The sequence below is a fragment of the Dendrobates tinctorius genome, unplaced genomic scaffold (assembly GCF_039654945.1).
Source record: "Dendrobates tinctorius isolate UK_male_01 unplaced genomic scaffold, ASM3965494v1 ptg000038l, whole genome shotgun sequence".
Lineage (NCBI taxonomy): Eukaryota > Metazoa > Chordata > Amphibia > Anura > Dendrobatidae > Dendrobates > Dendrobates tinctorius.
This window is the reverse complement of record NW_027361706.1, coordinates 30,963,708-30,982,179: the sequence shown is the minus strand read 5'-3', so window position 1 is coordinate 30,982,179 and position 18,472 is coordinate 30,963,708. Positions and strand designations below refer to the sequence as shown.

Below are 18,472 nucleotides of genomic sequence, written 5' to 3'. Positions count from 1 at the left end.
CGATCAGCGACCGGCCCCCCTGCCGGTATCGCTGATCGCTGCAAGAAACCTCTGGACATTTTTTTCGTCGCTGATCTCCCGCTGGCCAGCATGCATCGCTGTGTGTGACAGGCGGAAGACCAGCGATCAGCTGTAAAATAATAAAAAAAATAAAAAATATTGTTATTCTCACCTTCCGGCGTCCCGCTCAGTCTTCCTGCCTCTCTCCACGCTCCCGGTCCCAGTAATCCTTTGCAAGAATGACCGCGAGACTTCGCGATCCCGCGAGAACGGACGTCATCGCGGTCATTCTCGCAAAGTATTACTGGGACCGGAGCGTGGAGACAGGCGGGAATGCTGCGCGGGACGTCAGAAGGTGAGAATAACAATATTTCTTATTTTAATTCTATTTTTTACATGGATCCATGGCATCAGCGCTAACGAACACAGCGAAGCCGCGCGCTCGGCATAGCTGTGCTAATCGCTGGTGAAGCTGTCTGTTTGACAGCTCACCAGCGATCACATAGCGACTTACCAGTGATCCTGACACGTTGATATCGTTGTCGGGATCGCTGGTAAGTTGCTATGTGTGACTCCAGCTTTACGCAAAGGTCTTAAGCCCCCGTCACACACAGCGATCTCGCTAGCGAGATCACTGCTGAGTCACTAGTTTTGTGACGCAACAGCGATCTCACCAGCGAGATCGCTGTGTGTGACAGCCATCAGCGACCGGCCCCCCTGCCGGGTATCGCTGATCGCTGTTGAAATGGCTGGACATTTTTGGGTTCGCTGGTCAGCACGTATCGCTGCATGTGACAGGCGGGAGACCAGCGAGCAGGAGCTGGTAACTAAGGTACACATCGGTTTCTAAGGGGACGCACTGTGCCTAGAAACCCGATGTGTACCTTAGTTACCAGCGCGCTGGTGCAGGGAGCTGGTAACCAAGGTACACATCGGGTTTCTAAGTGCTGCGCGCCCCTTAGAAACCCGATGTGTACCTTGGTTACCAGCTCCCTGCATCAGCGCGCTGGTAACTAAGATACACTGCGGGTAACTAAGCGACGTGCGTCGCTTGTTATCTGCGTGTCGCTGGTCCTGATCGCTGGCGAAGCTGCCTGTCTGACAACTCACCAACGATCACATAGCGACTCACCAGCGATCCTGACAAGGTGATATCGTTGTCGGGATCGCTGGTGAGTCGCTATGTGTGACGGGGCTCATAGGTTCAATCCCCGGAGTAGCTGCTGACAGGAAAGTCATGTAGCAAAATCAGAACCAGTAAGTACAGATAAGAGACAAAATCGTCAGTAAGAAGGCTGAAGTATGAGTAAAAAAAAACAAAACACTAGAAATACTGGAGTTGAGTACAGAGGTGTGGACCACAATAAGAAGTACTTATAACTGGTGGTGGGAGATCCAGTTTAAAAAGAGGGCAACCTGATTCAAGGAGACAATACTAAACAAGCTAGAAATTGACCTTCACATTTTTTACCTAGATGGTGCCACAAGTCCCAGGGACTATGTAAGGGGGTCAATGTAGCAGTCCTGGACCCCTAAACATGTCCCGGTGTAAAGTGTGCAAAGTGTGTGTGTGTGTGTGTATATATATATATATATATATATAGATATAGATATAGATATAGATATATGCATATATTTGTTGGTGTTACATAATGTCGTTAGTATGTGTAGATATACTGTAGTATGTGTTTAGTACAGGGAAAGTGTAATATTAGCGTTAGGCCACCTGATGGGGGCATTTTAGTGCAACTAGTTTAGTACAATAGTGTACTGGTGTAAATAGTTAATATTGGAGGGGTCATTGTAGTTAAGGGATGGGAGCTCCATGATTAGCACCAGAAGGGCGAGGTTGCCCATAGAGCTCGGGTGGGCTATTAGCCCGGGCAACTGTACGACCCCGTAACTTTAATCTCAAGGAAGTGCCCAGGCATCCAGTGTGTGGGGAACAGCATAGACACAGCCGCAGGAGTGGCAGAAGATTGAGCTACAAGTTTGAAAGCTTCAGAGGTGGACACGGTAGGACAGACGGGCGGGTCACTCACCATGTGGCAGGTCTTAGCCTGGGCAGATGCCCTCAGATCCGGGGTGAAATGGCTGAGGGAACACCCAGTGGCAGTGAGTCTGGACAGGGAGGATGCCGAGAAAAAGAACAAGATGGTACGACCTGATCTCGAGCCGTGTGGCAGGGAGATAAATGAAGGGAAAGCTGAAGTGACATGTAATGTGAAACCTGCTGTGGATGCAGTATTGAACCTGGATGTGCTGCAAAGACATGAAAGTAAAGTTTTGCATTTTGTTTTACAACTGGACTGTGTCTCTGTTATTTCACAAAGGGCCAAAGGTGTCCTTAAAGAGCAAAGGAAGAACCCTGACGGCGTAGAGAATGGAGAAGCAAGTAAGCTGAAAGTAAAACATGATTTTTATGTAAAGGGAGGCCAGGGCACCCACCCAAAGCCTGTCAAGCTCAGCCACGACTATTGCCATGACTGACCTTTACAACTAAACCAGGACTGCCGCATTACCACCCTGTGTCACCCACAATGAATGTGCATGTCCACTGGTGCAGAAGCAAAAGCATTGTAGGCAGGTACTGACATGTATGTTACACATATACTGTTACTTGTACTGCTTTAATTCCTGGTCCATTGGTCCTTCAGTCCTTCTGTCAGTCCATCCATCTATCCATCCACCAATTTTGTCTATGAACTGTCAATTCTGCAAAGCTCACATGTTCTATAACTTATGCTTTTTATTTCTTACCTGCCATAATTGATTAACTGATTTGTAGAAGATTTCAGTTTCTGTATTCGCTATATTACTTCTGTGACTCATGTCCCATGTGAGTTTCCACACACCGTAGCTTACCATCTTGATGTCAATGGACATAGCTGGATCTAGGAGCAGAGACAATTCATGCATAGATATAAAGTAATGGACAAAAGTGTTGGCACCCTTGAATTTGCTCCAGAAAATGAAGTGTTTCTCCCAGAAATTTATTGCAATTACAGATGTTTTGTTATACACATGTTTATTTCCTTTGTGCTTATTGGAACATGGAAAAAATAGAGAAAAAAGGCAAATCAGGCATAATTTCATACAAAATCCAAAATGGGTTGGCCAAAATTGCTGGCACCTTTCTAAAATTGTGTGTAAACAACCTTATTTCAAGCACCTGATGCTGGTTCAAACTCACCTGTGGCAAGTAACAGGTGTGGACAATTTAAAAATCACACATGAAACCAGTTAAAAATGGAAGAAATTGACTCAATCTTTGCATTGTATGTCTGTGTGTGCCACACTAAGCATGGAGAACAGAGAGAGGGGAAGAAAACTGTCTGAGGATTCAAGAATCAAAAGTGTTGAAAAATGTCAAGGTTGGAACAATTTCAAGGCCATGACTGTAAATATAAAGGCTAATTTGAAGCACAGTTGAGTTAATGTAAAAATTATGACTATCGATAAATTTGGACGTCATGTTCATTAGTAGGGTTTTTTGATAGATAAGAGCCACAAGTTCTGTCTGACGGCTCCTTGGTACAATTGAATTTATTTTCTATTTTTTAGAATCTCTGAACTCTTTCAACTCAAAGGACAGATGAAGAGAACTGTATTGTTATTTCCAACAGCTAAAAGCCTATGAATAAAAAAAAACAAGATCCTTGACAACCTTTTAAATTAATTCATCAGTAGCTGTCCATAATTTTGAGATGTTATCTAATGTATTGTATATGGTTTCTAAATAAAGTAAGGATTTCAAAAATACATACTATACTTAATTTAGGACAATGGGCCCAAAACTTACGGTTTTGATACGCGGAAAAATTAGACAGGAACGTGACACTTGTACTTCTTTTTATTCCATTATTACAGAAAACACTCATGTTTAACTTATGGTCAACAGCCCAAACTTCCTTTACCTAAATCCAACAAAATTGAAGTAGATGATAGACTTAGTGAGTGAAAAATAACAGAATTACAGTATGTAGTAAAGAGCAATAAAATAAAAGCATAAAAAAATAAAAACAAAAAATATATATAAAAAAAGACGCACTTTTTCCCCCCAAATTTGAGGGGAAAATGGGGGTGCATCTTATAATGCGGATATACCTCACCGGCCACGGTGGGGCAGGGTCTCAGGGCTGGAGGAGGCAAGAGTGGTGCATTGCTGCAGGCCGCAGGCTGGGATGAGGGGGTGTTCTGATGTGCGCCGCTGCGGGTGAAAATGGCTGCGGTGCTCTGTGATGCGGGGGGGGGCTCTGCTGGCATGTGTCTCCCCCGGTGGCCATTTTCCCAGTGCCCCCCACACATCCATTACTACGATGTGGTTGCCGCTGGGAAAATGGCTGCCGAGGTGGCGCATGCTCAGATTGAGAAATCTGCAACGAGAACAGATCTCAGCACCTGAGATCTCGATGTCGAGATCTCGATGTCAAGATCTCAATCTGAGCATGCGCCACAACCGGTTGTCATTTTCTTAGAGGCCACTGCATTGCAGTAATGGATGTGTGGGGGGGGGGGCTCCGGGCTTGGTTGAGCTTGGTTGTTCATGAACCGATTAATATAGGGCACCACTTTCAGATTTGTCACTGTTTGGGAGCTTTAGGATATGTGCACATGGAGCTTTTGAGGATTTTCTTGGAGGGGGGATCAGTTCTTCAAAAATGCTTGAAAGACTCTTCCTATGTATTTAATATTGTAAAGCTTATTTTGAGCAATTATTTTTTCATTTAGGGTTTGAAAATGCTTTGGTGGGGAAATATGCTTAAAAAAACCATTTCAAATTAGCTTCAGGAAACAAAAAACTCATACAAGAACTCCCCAAATGAGAGTTTTCTGAAAAGGCTTCCACTAAAAACTCGTTGCTTTTGAGTTCATCAAGCAAATACAGTGTACATAATGCCTAAGATTCTATGTGCAGAGTTTTTGGAACAAAAATTGAGCAGTACCTTCACGTTTTTGAGGAGTTTTGAGTTTTTTGAGGATGATTTAGAAAGTTTTCGATTACTTTCCACTCAGTTTCTGCTGCAAAACATCTTCAAAAAACTTACATCCAACTCTAACCTCATTTTTCATGATCAACTATCTTTCTTGATGGTAGGTTCTTCTTTTCTGCAAATCTTATTATCAGATGGCACCCTTACTTTTTTATTTCACTCTCCTCTCCCCCATATGGTTATTAAAGAGGAACTTTCTAATAGCATGTATGAAGAACAGAGTGGCAAAATGCAAGAAAACTGAACCAATGATCTCCTCTTTTAAGTCACACAATCTCAGACTATGTCTCCTGGACAGTAGGGTGGTCCAGTATTCCTCCCTAACTCAATCCCTACTGGAATATGAGATGGCGTGATGGTTCCCTTCTCTTCTGATACTGTCTTCTGCACAAATAACCTGTGCATTGGAGTAACTGTAGCCAGAATAGCATTTGCACCTTGCATCCTGTGCCCACCATGTGCACTATGTGTTAAGTGGAAGAGTTTTGAACCCAGGCTTATAAAATTTAAGCAATATATGTGAAGCTTTACGTACTATGTATATGGGCATATGGTGGGTGGCTTGCGAAAGTTCTTTCCCCCCAACCACCCCCTCGGCTTTTTACCTATTTTGTTACATTACAAACTGGGTTTAAATATTTTTGGAATCTGATTTGAGTGTGATGCATCAGCTCTAACTAGTCTAAGTTGGTGAAGTGAAGTGAGAAAAATATAGGCATAAATTACATTTATGGAATCAAATAACTAAAAAGTGGCATGTGCATATTGTAACGGACTGGGTGGTGGAACCACTGTGTCGTGATCTGAGGAAAGCCTGGAGGGGTGTGACTAGGTGAATCACCAAGTCCATCCTCAGGTGCACGGCGGCTGACGATACCGCAATCCGAGGAGGGATGAGGGAGATGGGACCAGGTGCTACACCAGGACTGACATTGGGTAGATGGTAGCTGACCCCCCAAGGGACAGGAGGCAGGAACAGTCAGGAATGGTAGATTTAGCAAGTACTGCCAAGTACTGCCTGGCTGTTATAGTGACTGGCACGACAAACACACAGGCAAGCGGATAGTAGCAGGCAGGTGCACGTGGGCACGACTGATATAAATACAGGCAGGTGGGAAGAGCTGATATGCAGGTAGGCATGGCTGATAACAGACAGGCATGGCTGACAGGCAGGTGGGCTAAAGCACATATATACATAAACAAACTACAACATTGCACAGGCACCTCCATGCAGGTGGAGGTGCCCTAAATATTACTTGTCTCCCAGCTATTATCTAGGGACACTTTAGAATGGTGCATGCACGGCCCCTTTAAGAAAGAGAAAGTGTGCGCCCTAAGCACGCTTCCCAGGGATTTGAGCACTGTATGCGTACCTCGGACATCAAAAGCAGGAGAAGAGGGAGGAAGTGGGGGACTGCGGCTGTGAGTGAGTCGGCGTCTCTGCCATGGAATGGAGGCAAAGGGCAGAGACGCCGGCGCTACACATATGTATTCACTCCTTTTGCTATGAAGCTCCTAAAAATTTCTGGTGCAAGCTATTACCTTCAAAAGTCACATGCTTAGTAAAATGAAGTACACCTGTGTGCATTTTAAGTGTCACATGTCTGTCAGTATTTACACTTTACCTTTTCTGAAAGGTTACAGAGGCGGAAACACCATTAAAACAAGAGGCACCACTAACCAAACACCATGAAGAAAGAGGCACCACTAACCAAACAATACCATGAAGAAATAGGCACCACTAACCAAACACCACCATGAAGACCAAGGAGATCTCCAAACAAGTCAGGGACAAAGTTGTTGAAAAGTACAAGTCAGGGTTGGGTTATAATAAAATATCCCAATCTCTGATGATCCCCCGGTGCACCATCAAATCCATTATCATCAAATGGAAAGAACATGGTACCACAGCAAACCTGTCAAGACTGGGCCATCCACCAAAACTCAGCCTGGGCATGGAGGGCATTAATCAGGCAGCACAGAGACCAAAGGTAACCCTGAAGGAGCTACAGGGTTCCAAACCACAGACTGGAATATCTGTCCATACGACCACAATAAGTCGCACTCTCCATAGAGGTGGCCTTTATTGAAGAGTGGGCAGAAAAAAAGCCTTTACTTATGCAGGCTTGTTTTGACTTTGCCAAAAGACATGTGGGAGACTCCCCAAATGTATGGAGGAAGGTGCTGTAGTCAATTGACACCAAAATTGAACTTGTTGCCCACCAAGGTAAATGCTATGTCTGGCATCAAACAAACAGATCAGCACCCCAATAACACAATGTTTTTCGGCAACAGGGACAGGGAAAAGTCCTGGGGAAGATGGATGGTGCGAAATACAAGGATATTCTTGAGCAAAACCTGCTTCAATCTGTCAGTGATTGGAGACTGGGACGGAGGTTCACCTTCCAACAAGAAAATGACACAAAGCATACTGCTAAAGAAACACTTGAGTGGTTTGAGTGGAAACATGTAAAATGTTTTGGAGTGGCGGTGTCTAACCCCAGACGTCAATCAAATTGAGAATCTGTGGTCAGGCGTGAAGATCGCTGTTCACCAAGGGAAACCACCTAACTTGAAGAAGGTGGAACAGTTTTGCATTGACGAATGGGCAAAAATCTAAGTGGCAAGATGTGGAAAGCTCATAGAGACTTAACCAAAGCAACTTGCAGCTGTAATTGCCGCAAAAGGAGACTCTACAAAGCAGTAATTTAAGGGGTGAATAGTTATGCACACTGAAGTTTTCAGTTATTTTGTAATATTTGTTGTTTGCCTCACAACAAAAAGAAAACCAAATGTTCACAGCTGTAGGCATGCTCTTTACATGAACTGATGCAAACCCTCAATAAAACAGTGAAATTCCAGGTTGTAAGGCAGCAAAACACGAAAAATGCCAAGGGGGTGAATGATTTTGCAAGCCACTGTAACATGTAAATCATGTTGCTTATTTTCTTCTGCCCTTCATTTCTTGTTCTGATGTATTTTACTATTTATGTCACTGTTCTGTATCTGTGTACTATGCTGCACTTTAATGAAAAGAGAATGAAAAAAGAATATTACAGTGGAATTAAACCATTTCCATGTTCCTCCCAGGCATATAACCTGATAAATATAATTTTGCTTATATATCTCAGGATAAAATTTTGAAATATTGCAAATTAATTTTTCAAGGCCACTCTCGAATTGTAAGGTCATATATAACCCATATAAAACGATAATATATATATATATATAAAAAGTACTCACAGGTTTTCCATCAGTAGTCAGATTTATTGCACAGCTTCTTGGGTTACCACTGGGGGTAAGCAAGCAGAAACCTTTAATGTCTCTGAAAGAAAGAGAATTGTCTCAGAATATACAGTACGGTCATATTACTACTTTTCCCCGTCACATCCCTCTCCACCTTTGTTATGGAGGGTAGTAGACGGATATTCTTTGCTAAATTTTGAATAGTTTGTTATTAAAGGTTTAGTCCCAAAACTTAAAGTCATTCACTATTCATTGAATAGGTGGTAGCTTACTGATGCCTGGGAATTCCGAGATCAGGGCACTGGATCCAGATAATCAGGTTCTGCAGAACCCTCTCCAGAAAACAGCGGTGGTGCACTTGGTGAACCTAATCTCCATTTATTGTGTAAAGGTACTGTCACATTTAGCGATGCACCAGCGATCCCGACCAGCGATATGACGCGGTCAGGATCGCTGGTGCATCGCTAAGTGGTCGCTAGTGAGCTGCTACACAGGCAGATCTGACCAGCGACATAGCAGGGGTCGGGGGTCGCTACTTACCTGTCAGACGAGGCGATTCTGACGTCCTCCCGCCCGCGTCCACGGGTCGCTCATCGGCACCACAGGAAGCCCAGCAGGAAGCGCCCGACGAGAAACGGTCCAGGACGTTCTCGCGCGATCAGCGATAACCAGCGGGGGAGCGGTCGGAGGTAAGTATCAGACATAGCGATATCGTTAGCAATATCGCTATAACGTCACAAAACCAGTGACGTTATAGCGATATTGCTAGCGATATCGGTTAGTGTGACAGGCCCTTAAGAAACTGCCCACAGAAAACCAAACATAGCACTGAGGAGCAAAACAGTGGTCAAGCATGTGCATCTCTGCCCCATGCAGGAAATTTGCTCTGTTCCCGTGTTCCAGAGCCTCAATCTCAGGATCGTGGGAGATCTCAGCGGTCAGAACCCCTGGCCATCAATAGGTTGTTCCCTATCATATGAATAGGGTGTAACAAGGTGTCACAGGGTGGTAGTCATGTGTGAGTTTACTAAGCCAATCAGTGAGCACGCTGGTACCTTGCACATGAAAAGACAGGTGAAGTCCCAGTTCTGTGGTACAGTCAGTTACCTTCAACACATATTCACTTCAGTTGCAGGAGACAGGGTCTCAGGAAATATCACAAGCCAAAGTTCTGTTCCAATGGTAAAACTTTACTGAACACGTTGCAAACCAGACAATGTTTTTTGTACTTTCCCTGCAGCCTCTGTGTGGTGCATGCCATCAGCTCATATCCTGGTCCTGAACCGCGTATTTCTCCAGGAGACGATCCTGCAGAGCCAGTGCCCGTCCACGTTGCCCTTCATCCTGGGTGAGCTTTTATCCCCAAGACCGAGGAATCCTCTGCCATCACTTTGGCCCAGGTCTCGCCCTGGGCAAGTCTGCCCAGGCTCTGCTCTAAGAGCAGGAAGTCCTTTCCCTGAGTTCTGAGGCTTTGCACTGTCCCCCTTTCAACTCCTTCCCCATCCCTAAGCTAACAAATACATTTTATGTTATAGTATTAAACATCACATACAAGAACATTAGAAAAACGCACATTACATCAATAAAATGTTAGGAGACCTCAAGTAACTGTTACAGTGTTGCTGGTACAAAAGAAGAAAGCAAAAGTGCCCGGAAGTGGACCCTCTGGGTCACGGCTCCAGAGCCCCCGAGGGCGAGCGCCAAGGTGATGACCACCCCCTATACAGGGAGTGTTAGGGACAGACCCCCAGGGGATAGAACCGCGAGAGCCGGAACCAAAGGGACGACTGGGGCAATAGACGGGTAAGGAGGCACAGACGTATCCGTATTGCAGGACACCGGGAAACACAGAGACCAAGCGGGGCACCGGACCGGAGAGCAGGGGGAGACAAGGACTGGAGGCTGCAATAGAGAAGAAGCACAATGATGTACTTAGGTGAGAGGAAGGCAAACAACAGGGAAGGAAACGGAGTGGGATGAGAAGGCGGCAGGAGCAGGTCAGAGGAGGTGAAGCAACCAGGGAGACACGGAATGCAGAGCACAGAGGGGAATGACAGAGACGGCGCAGGCAGAGGACAAGGGTAAGGAACCCAGAGACACAAAACACAGCGCAGACAGAGGCAAAGGAGAAGGGCCTGAGAACACAGTGAACGCCGCGCAAGACAGCGTCACCGCATTTGATAACCAGGCGTCTTAGGCCGCTTTCACACTTCAGGCTTTCGGTATCCGGCATGGTGCGGCGAAAAACCGGACTGCCGGATCTGGCGCCTGTTACGACCAGATCCGGCTTTTTCCCCGTGCTGTTTCATTGGTGCCGCATTGCGCCGGATGGCAATGCGGCGCGTCCGTTTTTTTCCGGATCCGGAGAAAATAGCCGGTCCGGCGTCTGGAAAAAACTTTGCATGCAACGTTTTTTCCCAACGCCGGACCGGTTTTTCGCGCTGCGCATGCCCGGAAACCTTCTCTGCCAGGAATATATCCGGCAGAAAGAAGGATCCGGTGTCTGTGTTTGCGGCTGGATTCGGTAGTCCGGTTTTTCGCCGCACCATGCCGGATACCGAAAGCTTGAAGTGTGAAAGCGGCCTTACCTGTCCAGATGCCGAGCATATGTAGCGGTGGGAGCCGCCATGTTGGGGGCGGGACCAGCACGTCACACTACCCAGGAGCCTGCGCGCCGGGAGTCAAGGAGTGCACAGGTGCCCGACGCCGAGGGAGCCGGAGGCCGGGCGCGGGGACGCGCCAAGAAGCAGGAGCGCGCCAGGAGGAGCGCACAGCGAGGTAAGTAGAGACTGGAGCTGAAGCCGGGACTGGAGCCGTTACAGTACCCCCCTTTTCGCCCCCTCCTCCTAACGTTGGTGAGAAACCGTCTCATAATGCGAGGAGCATCAATATTCTCCTGGGGTTCCCATGATCTCTCCTTGGGACCGAAACCCTTCCAATCAATCAAAAACAGAGTTTTTCCTTTAACAGTCTTCATAGTCAAAATATCCCGCACCTCAAAGGTGTTATCCGAGCTACACGATTGGGAGGTTTGGGAAGGCGCAGAGTGGAAGTAGTTAAATACTGCTGGTTTCAGGAGAGATATGTGGAAGGTATTGAGAATCTTTAGTGAGGCGGGTAATCTCAACTTGTAGGCCACATCATTGATGCGACTTAAGACCTCAAAGGGACCAATGTAACGTGGACCTAACTTGTAGGAGGGAATTTTCAACCTGATATGCCAGGAAGCTAACCAAACCTTATCCCCAGGGCAATACGGAGGAGAATCTAGCCGTCTCTTGTCGGCATACCACTTCATTCTGAGGCTGTCACTCTCAAGAGCTACTTTGGTCTCCCTCCAAATCTGAGAGAAGTCCACAGGCAAGGAATTCGCTGCCGGCACAACAGAGGTAGGGGACACGGGAAGGGGAATGCCGGGGTGTTGACCAAAAACCACAAAAAAGGGAGACTTGGAGGAGGCTTCACTTGGATGATTGTTGTAAGCGAATTCCACCCAAGGAAGAAGAGAGACCCAGTCGTCCTGATGAGCATTGAAAAAATGCAGAAGGTAAGAAGTTAGCGCCTGGTTGACTCGCTCGACTTGATCATTCGACTGGGGGTGATAAGCTGAGAAATCCAACGTTATCTTCAGCAATCCGCAGAGAGCTCGCCAAAAACGGGAGGTAAACTGGACCCCTCGATCCGAGACAATATGCTGAGGGAAACCATGGAGGCGAAAAACGTGAAGCAGAAAGATCTTCGCCAACTCGGGCGTGGTAGGCAGACCAGGCAGAGCGATGAAGTGGGCCATTTTGGAAAATCGATCCACGACCACCAATATCACCGTACATCTAGAAGAGGGAGGCAGATCAGTGATGAAATCCATAGCAATATGAGTCCATGGGTTGGCCGGTACTGGTAACAGATGCAAGAGTTCCGAGGGAGGGTGTCGAGGAACCTTGTTCCGGGCGCAAAAAGGGCAGGAGGCGATGAAATCTTGGACATCCTTGCGAAGCGAAGGCCACCAGTAATGGCGGGAGACAAGCGAGAAAGTCTTTTTAACTCCAGCATGTCCAGAAAATTTTGATGAGTGACTCCAGCGTAGAACCTTTAGTCTATCTCCACTCCGAACAAAGGTCTTACCAGATGGTGGGGAGACCAGGCTTAATGGGGCCACGGTAAGGATCTTAGCAGGGTCGATGAGATGGACTGGACCCTTCTCCTTGTCGACAGACAGGAATGACCGTGATAGAGCATCCGCTTTGATGTTCTTATCCCCGGGTCAGAAGTGGAGTTCAAAGTCAAATCACTCGAAAAACAGTGACCATCTGGCCTGCCGTGGGTTGAGCCTTTGGGCAGACTGAAGGTAAGCCAAATTTTTGTGATCTGTAAAAATGATGAAAGGATGGAGAGCACCCTCGAGAAGATGATGCCATTCTTCAAGAGCCATTTTTATGGCCAGGAGTTCTGTATCTCCAACGGCATAATTACGTTCGGGAGCAGAGAAAGCTTTAGAAAAGAATCCGTAGGTGAGAGCGTGGCCCGAGGAGGATTTCTGCAGAAGAACTGCTCCAGCTCCCACCGAGGATGCGTCGACCTCGAGGATGAATGGCCTGCTGGCATCCGGGTGATGGAGTACAGGAGACTTAGCAAATTCTTGCTTCAGGGCCTCAAAGACAGCTTCTGTATCAGAGGGCCAATGCTTGGGATCGGCTACTTTGCGGACAAGAGCCGAGATGGGTTTAGTCAAAGAAGAGAAATGAGGGATAAATTGCCTGTAATAATTGGCAAAACCCAAAAACCACTGAATTGCCTTAACTCCGAGGGGACGTGGCCAATTGAGAACTGCCGAGACTTTCTCAGGATCCATCTCTAATCCTGCATTCGAGATGATGTAACCAAGAAAAGGCGATGAAGTTTGCTCAAAGAGGCATTTCTCCAACTTGCCAAAAAGGTGGTTCTCTCTGAGACGTTGGAGAACTTGGCGGATGTCTCTGCGATGTGTGGCCAGATCAGGGGAGAAGACTAAGATGTCGTCAAGGTAGACTATGACACAGGAGTAGAGGAGATCTCGAAAGACATCATTAACGAGTTCCTGGAATACTGCAGGTGCGTTGCAGAGCCCAAAGGGCATAACCATATACTCGTAGTGCCCATCTCGCGTGTTAAACGCAGGCTTCCACTCGTCCCCACAGCGTATGCGAACCAGATTATAGGCCCCTCGTAGATCAAGCTTAGTAAACACACGTGCTCCCTTCAAGCGATCAAAAAGCTCAGAGATGAGTGGCAGTAGATATTTATTCTTCACCGTGATTTGATTCAGGCCACGATAATCGATGCACGGGCGCAGGGATCCATCTTTCTTTACGAAAAAGAAGCCTGCTCCTGCAGGGGACGAAGACTTCCGAATGAAGCCTCTGGCCAGGTTGTCTTGGATGTATTCAGACATGGCTTGGGTCTCTGCCGAGGAGAGAGGATAAATCCTTCCACGAGGCGGAGAGGTACCAGTAACGAGCTCAATGGGGCAGTCGTAGGGATGGTGTGGAGGAAGAGTCTCAGCCTCTTTCTTGTCAAAAACATCCAAAAAGTCATAGTACACCGACGGCAATCCATAGGGAACAAGGGAAGAACGAGGGGTACCTACGGGGCGAACCGACAGCTGACCCTGAGCCCGACAAGACTCCCCCCAGCGCAAGACGTTGCCGCTATGCCAATCTAAGGTGGGCTCGTGGAGCCGTAGCCAGGGAAGGCAAAGCAGGACAGGATGAGAAATACCTGCTAAGACGTAAAACGTAATTTTCTCCTTGTGCAGAGCCCCTACATGCAACTCTACCTCATGAGTGAATAAAGTAACTGTCTCTAGCAGGGGTCGACCATCTACGGAGGCGAGAACTAAAGGATTTTGCAAGACCCTCATGGGAACAGAAAGTTTATGAACCTCCTCTAGCCTAATAAAATTCCTGGCGGCACCCGAGTCCACATAGACCACTAGAGAAGCCCACCAACATGCAAGAGGACAGACAAAGTTAGGGGGAGAGAGGTATCACATACACCTAGGGAGGCCTATCTTACCTGGCCTAGGCAGAGAAGTTTTCCAGACGATCCAGACAAGTTCGGATGAGATGGGAACCGCTACCGCAGTACAAACACTGACCGTGAAGGCTCCTCTCCCTACGACGCTGATCAGAGAGCTTCAGGCAGTCCACCTGCATAGGTTCAGGTGCTGGAGATGAAGGGAGACTCCTAGGTCGAGGACTGGGTGGTCTGCGGACAGAAGAAAATGGACGAGACACCCTTCTCTCCCTGGCCCGTTCTTGAAACCGGAGATCAATCCGAGTGGCTAAAGAGATCAAATCCTCCAGGGCTATTGGGGTGTCGCGACCATCGAGCTCATCCTTTATACGACTCGAAAAGCCTCGCCAGAAGGCGCCAACCAAGGCCTCATTATTCCAACCCAAGTCGGAGGACAGGGTCCCAATCTGTATAGCGTACTGGCCCACAGTTAGAGAACCTTGGCACAGGTTAAACAAAGCCTCAGTGGTGGAGGCTGAACGACCCGGTTTGTCAAAAACCCGACGGAAAGTATCAAGAAAAACGGAAAGCTGGGTAACTACCGGGTCATCGCGCTCCCAGAGAGAATTGACCCAAGCCAAAGCATCCCCCTCCAGATGAGAAATGATGAAGGCCACTTTGGCTCGGTCAGTGGGGTACTGCTGGGGCAGCAGTTCAAAATGGAGGTGGCACTGATTTATAAAACCCGGCACAATTTGGCATCACCGCTATACCGGGGTGGTTTGGCTAAGCGTGGAGGAGGATGGGAACCCGCAGCAGGAGGGGCAGATGCGGCCGAGTGCAAAGAAAGCAATCGACCATCCACCGAAGCCATGTAGCTGAGGATATGTGACTGGGTGTCTCGCTGCTGAGCCAATTCCTGTTGTAAGCCAGTCAACTGGGCGGCGTTACCAGGGTCAGAGGACTGGAGAGCGGAAAGGCGCGAGTCCATTGTTTTCATAAAGGACATCATGCGCGTCTGGCTCTCCCGAAGGAAAACTAACTCTTTTTGGGCAGCCGTGGCTCCACCGGGATCCATGGCCTGGTTATGCTGTTACGGTGTTGCTGGTACAAAAGAAGAAAGCAAAAGTACCCGGAAGTGGACCCTCTGGGTCACGGCTCCAGAGCCCCCGAGGGCGAGCGCCCAGGTGAGGACCACCCCCTATACAGGGAGTGTTAGGGACAGACCCCCAGGGGACAGAACCGCGAGAGCCGTAACCAAAGGGACAACTGGGGCAATAGACGGGTAAGGAGGCACAGACGTATCCGTATAGTAGGACACTGGAAAACACAGAGACCAAGCGGGGCACTGGACCGGAGAGCCGGGGGAGACAAGGACTGGAGGCTGCAATAGAGAAGAAGCACGATGATGTACTTAGGCGAGAGGAAGGCAAACAACAGGGAAGGAAACGGAGTGGGATGAGAAGGCGGCAGGAGCAGGTCAGAGGAGGTGAAGCAACCAGGGAGACACGGAATGCAGAGCACAGAGGGGAATGACAGAGACGGCGCAGGCAGAGGACAAGGGTAAGGAACACAGAGACACAAAGCACAGCGCAGACAGAGGCAAAGGAGAAGGGCCTGAGAACACAGTGAACGCCGTGCAAGACAGCGTCACCGCATTTGATAACCAGGCGTCTTACCTGTCCAGACGCCGAGCATATGTAGTGGTGGGCGCCGTCATGTTGGGGGCGGGACCAGCGCGTCACACTACCCAGGAGGCTGTGCACTGGGAGTCAAGCAGTGCATAGGTGCCCGACGCCGAGGGAGCCGGAGTTCGAGCGCGGGGACGTGCCGAGAAGCAGGAGTGCGCCGGGAGGAGCGCGCAGCGAGGTAAGTAGAGACTGGAGCTGAAGCCAGGACTGGAGCCGTGACAGTAACACATGTGCTCGTTATTCAGGAGAGAGAAGGCAATTGAGGGTCCCCGCCACCTCCTTACACTTATCCCTAAGCTAACAAATACATTTTATGTTATAGTATTAAACACCACATACAAGAACATTGGAAAACCGCACAGTACATCAATAAAATGTTAGAAGACCGCATGAAACACATGTGTTCGTTATTCAGGAGAGAGAAGCCAATTGAGGGTCCCCGCCACCTAATCAGCGGTCAGAACCCCTGTCAATCAATAGGTTGTTCCCTATCCTATGAATAGGGGATAACTTAAGATTTAGGGAATAAACCTTTAACAACCTGTCTAGCTCTAGGCAATGACTATGCTGAGGAATTCATTTATTTTAGTTATTTTTTTTTTTAAACAAAGGACGGAAAGATGTAGAAGCCGCTAATATGACCGATGGTTCACTATGTTATTAGCATATTGCGCCATGCCAAGCAATGCTATTTGCATGCAGTTCTTATGAAAGAGGTTGTCCAGGACTAATCAAGCAGTAGGATAGCATACCAATATGAGATCTAGGTGGGCCGACATTCAACACCTCCACCTATTAGCTAAAATCAGCTCCTTGTGTTGGATCTTTACCAATCTCATATTGATGACCTATCCCACAAGTAGGTCATCATCAGCTGTTTAGTCCCAGATAACTCCTTTAACTATGAATATGGACAACCCACTTTAAATTAAAGGGAGCTTGTCATAGTTTTTTTTGCTATGTAATCCGACAGCAGCATGATGTAGGGGCAGAAACCATGATTTCAGCAATGTATCACTTAGTTTACTGGGTGCAGCAGTTGTGATAGAATCACAGCTTTCTCTGCTACAGATCTAGTAGAGCTCTGAATGCTGAGCTATGTATAACCCCACCCACACCACTGATTGGCAGTTTTCTGTGTACACGGTATATTGACAGAAAGCTGCCAATCAGTGGTGGGGGCGTGGTTGGACAAAGAGGCACCAGACACCTAGTCCTGTAGTTATAATCTCCTGCTGATAAACACTGATATTATTGAAATAGCGAAACACAGCCTAGTAAGTAACACATCACTGAAATACAAGTCTTTGCCTTCCAGTCAATTAGCCATTTATAGTCCTCAAAAGGTAAAAGATCTAAAACACTTTTTATTCCATTTTTTTCGCTATACATATTAAATATTAAAAGTTCAAGGAATATAAGACTGAGTGTATGTGATAATGGTAATGGCAGTATTCAGCACATATTGACCTCCACAGCACAATGTGGTTATAAACTCTTCATAGTTGAATGGTTCTAACATTGTTGTGGTGAATATTTTGTGGCATTATTACTGTCAGCAGTTATTATTACATTTAGAGAGTAAAGGACACCCACACACATTTACACGTAAGTGCAGCCCTGTGACATCTGGAGAAGGCAATTTACCGTGTTTTGCACACAAAGCTAAGTAATACTTCCAAGGCCAGACATTTGTGTCTGTTCACATTATCGCATAACTACATTAGCCCATAGAATAAAAATTGATATAACTAGCAAAGAAAAGATTTCATTTATTACTCTTCTACCATAATGGGGTGAAGACTGTACAAAATTCACCACTATCACATTGCCTTGCTGCAGTGGATCTCATGGATTGCCAGGAGACCACGCTATGGCTTGGTTTAGTCCATCAATTTCAATTGAACTATTCTATTCTGCCAAAGTGTTACACAATGGGTCAGATTTATTAATCCTGAACAGACAGGTTAAACATACACTTCACAATCTGAAGATAAGCTAATTGTATCACTACAGCTCATTATCATTTTGGGGCTTCTTAAGACACTTCTGTCTAACTTTATTGTGCCTAATTATTGGCTACATTTTTGACAAATTTTTTTTTTGCACCAAAATTTTGCTACAAGTCAATCCACGAAACAAAAGAGCAAGAGGTGGTTCGGTCACCAAAAGACGATCTTATCCCAGTGTGCCCAGAACCACATTCTGGAAGATACATCAAGATGTTGGTGCACTACATGGTAAAAAAGGTACAATGCTCAACAAATTATGAGTTACCATTATTGAAATCCATGGTAGGCCGGTTTCTCACGTCAGTGGCTCCGGTACGTGTAGTGACAGTTTCCTCACGTATCGGAGACACTCACACACGTAGACACATTAAAATGAATGTGTCTCTGCACATGTAAGCGTGTTTTCACGGACACACGGTCCGTGAGAAAATTATGGAGACATGTCAGTGTTTGTGGGAGCACATGGTTTGCAAAAATGCTGAACACGTGCACACGGAGAACAGTTCACACTGTCCTCCGCGTTCACGGATGGCCGAAG

General features: G+C 46.9%; 1 protein-coding gene across 1 annotated transcript in view; it reads right to left on the bottom strand.

Annotated features, from left to right (window-relative positions):
• Positions 1–18,472, bottom strand: part of IL2RB (interleukin 2 receptor subunit beta) — a 129,006-nt gene that overhangs the window by 48,867 nt on the left and 61,667 nt on the right. The window contains exons 4-6 of the mRNA XM_073574344.1: positions 8,238–8,319; positions 3,803–3,917; positions 2,761–2,894 (exon numbers count right to left, since the gene is read on the bottom strand). Coding sequence (XP_073430445.1) covers positions 2,761–2,894; positions 3,803–3,917; positions 8,238–8,319 — 331 coding nt within the window. The remainder of the gene's footprint in view (positions 1–2,760; positions 2,895–3,802; positions 3,918–8,237; positions 8,320–18,472) is intronic.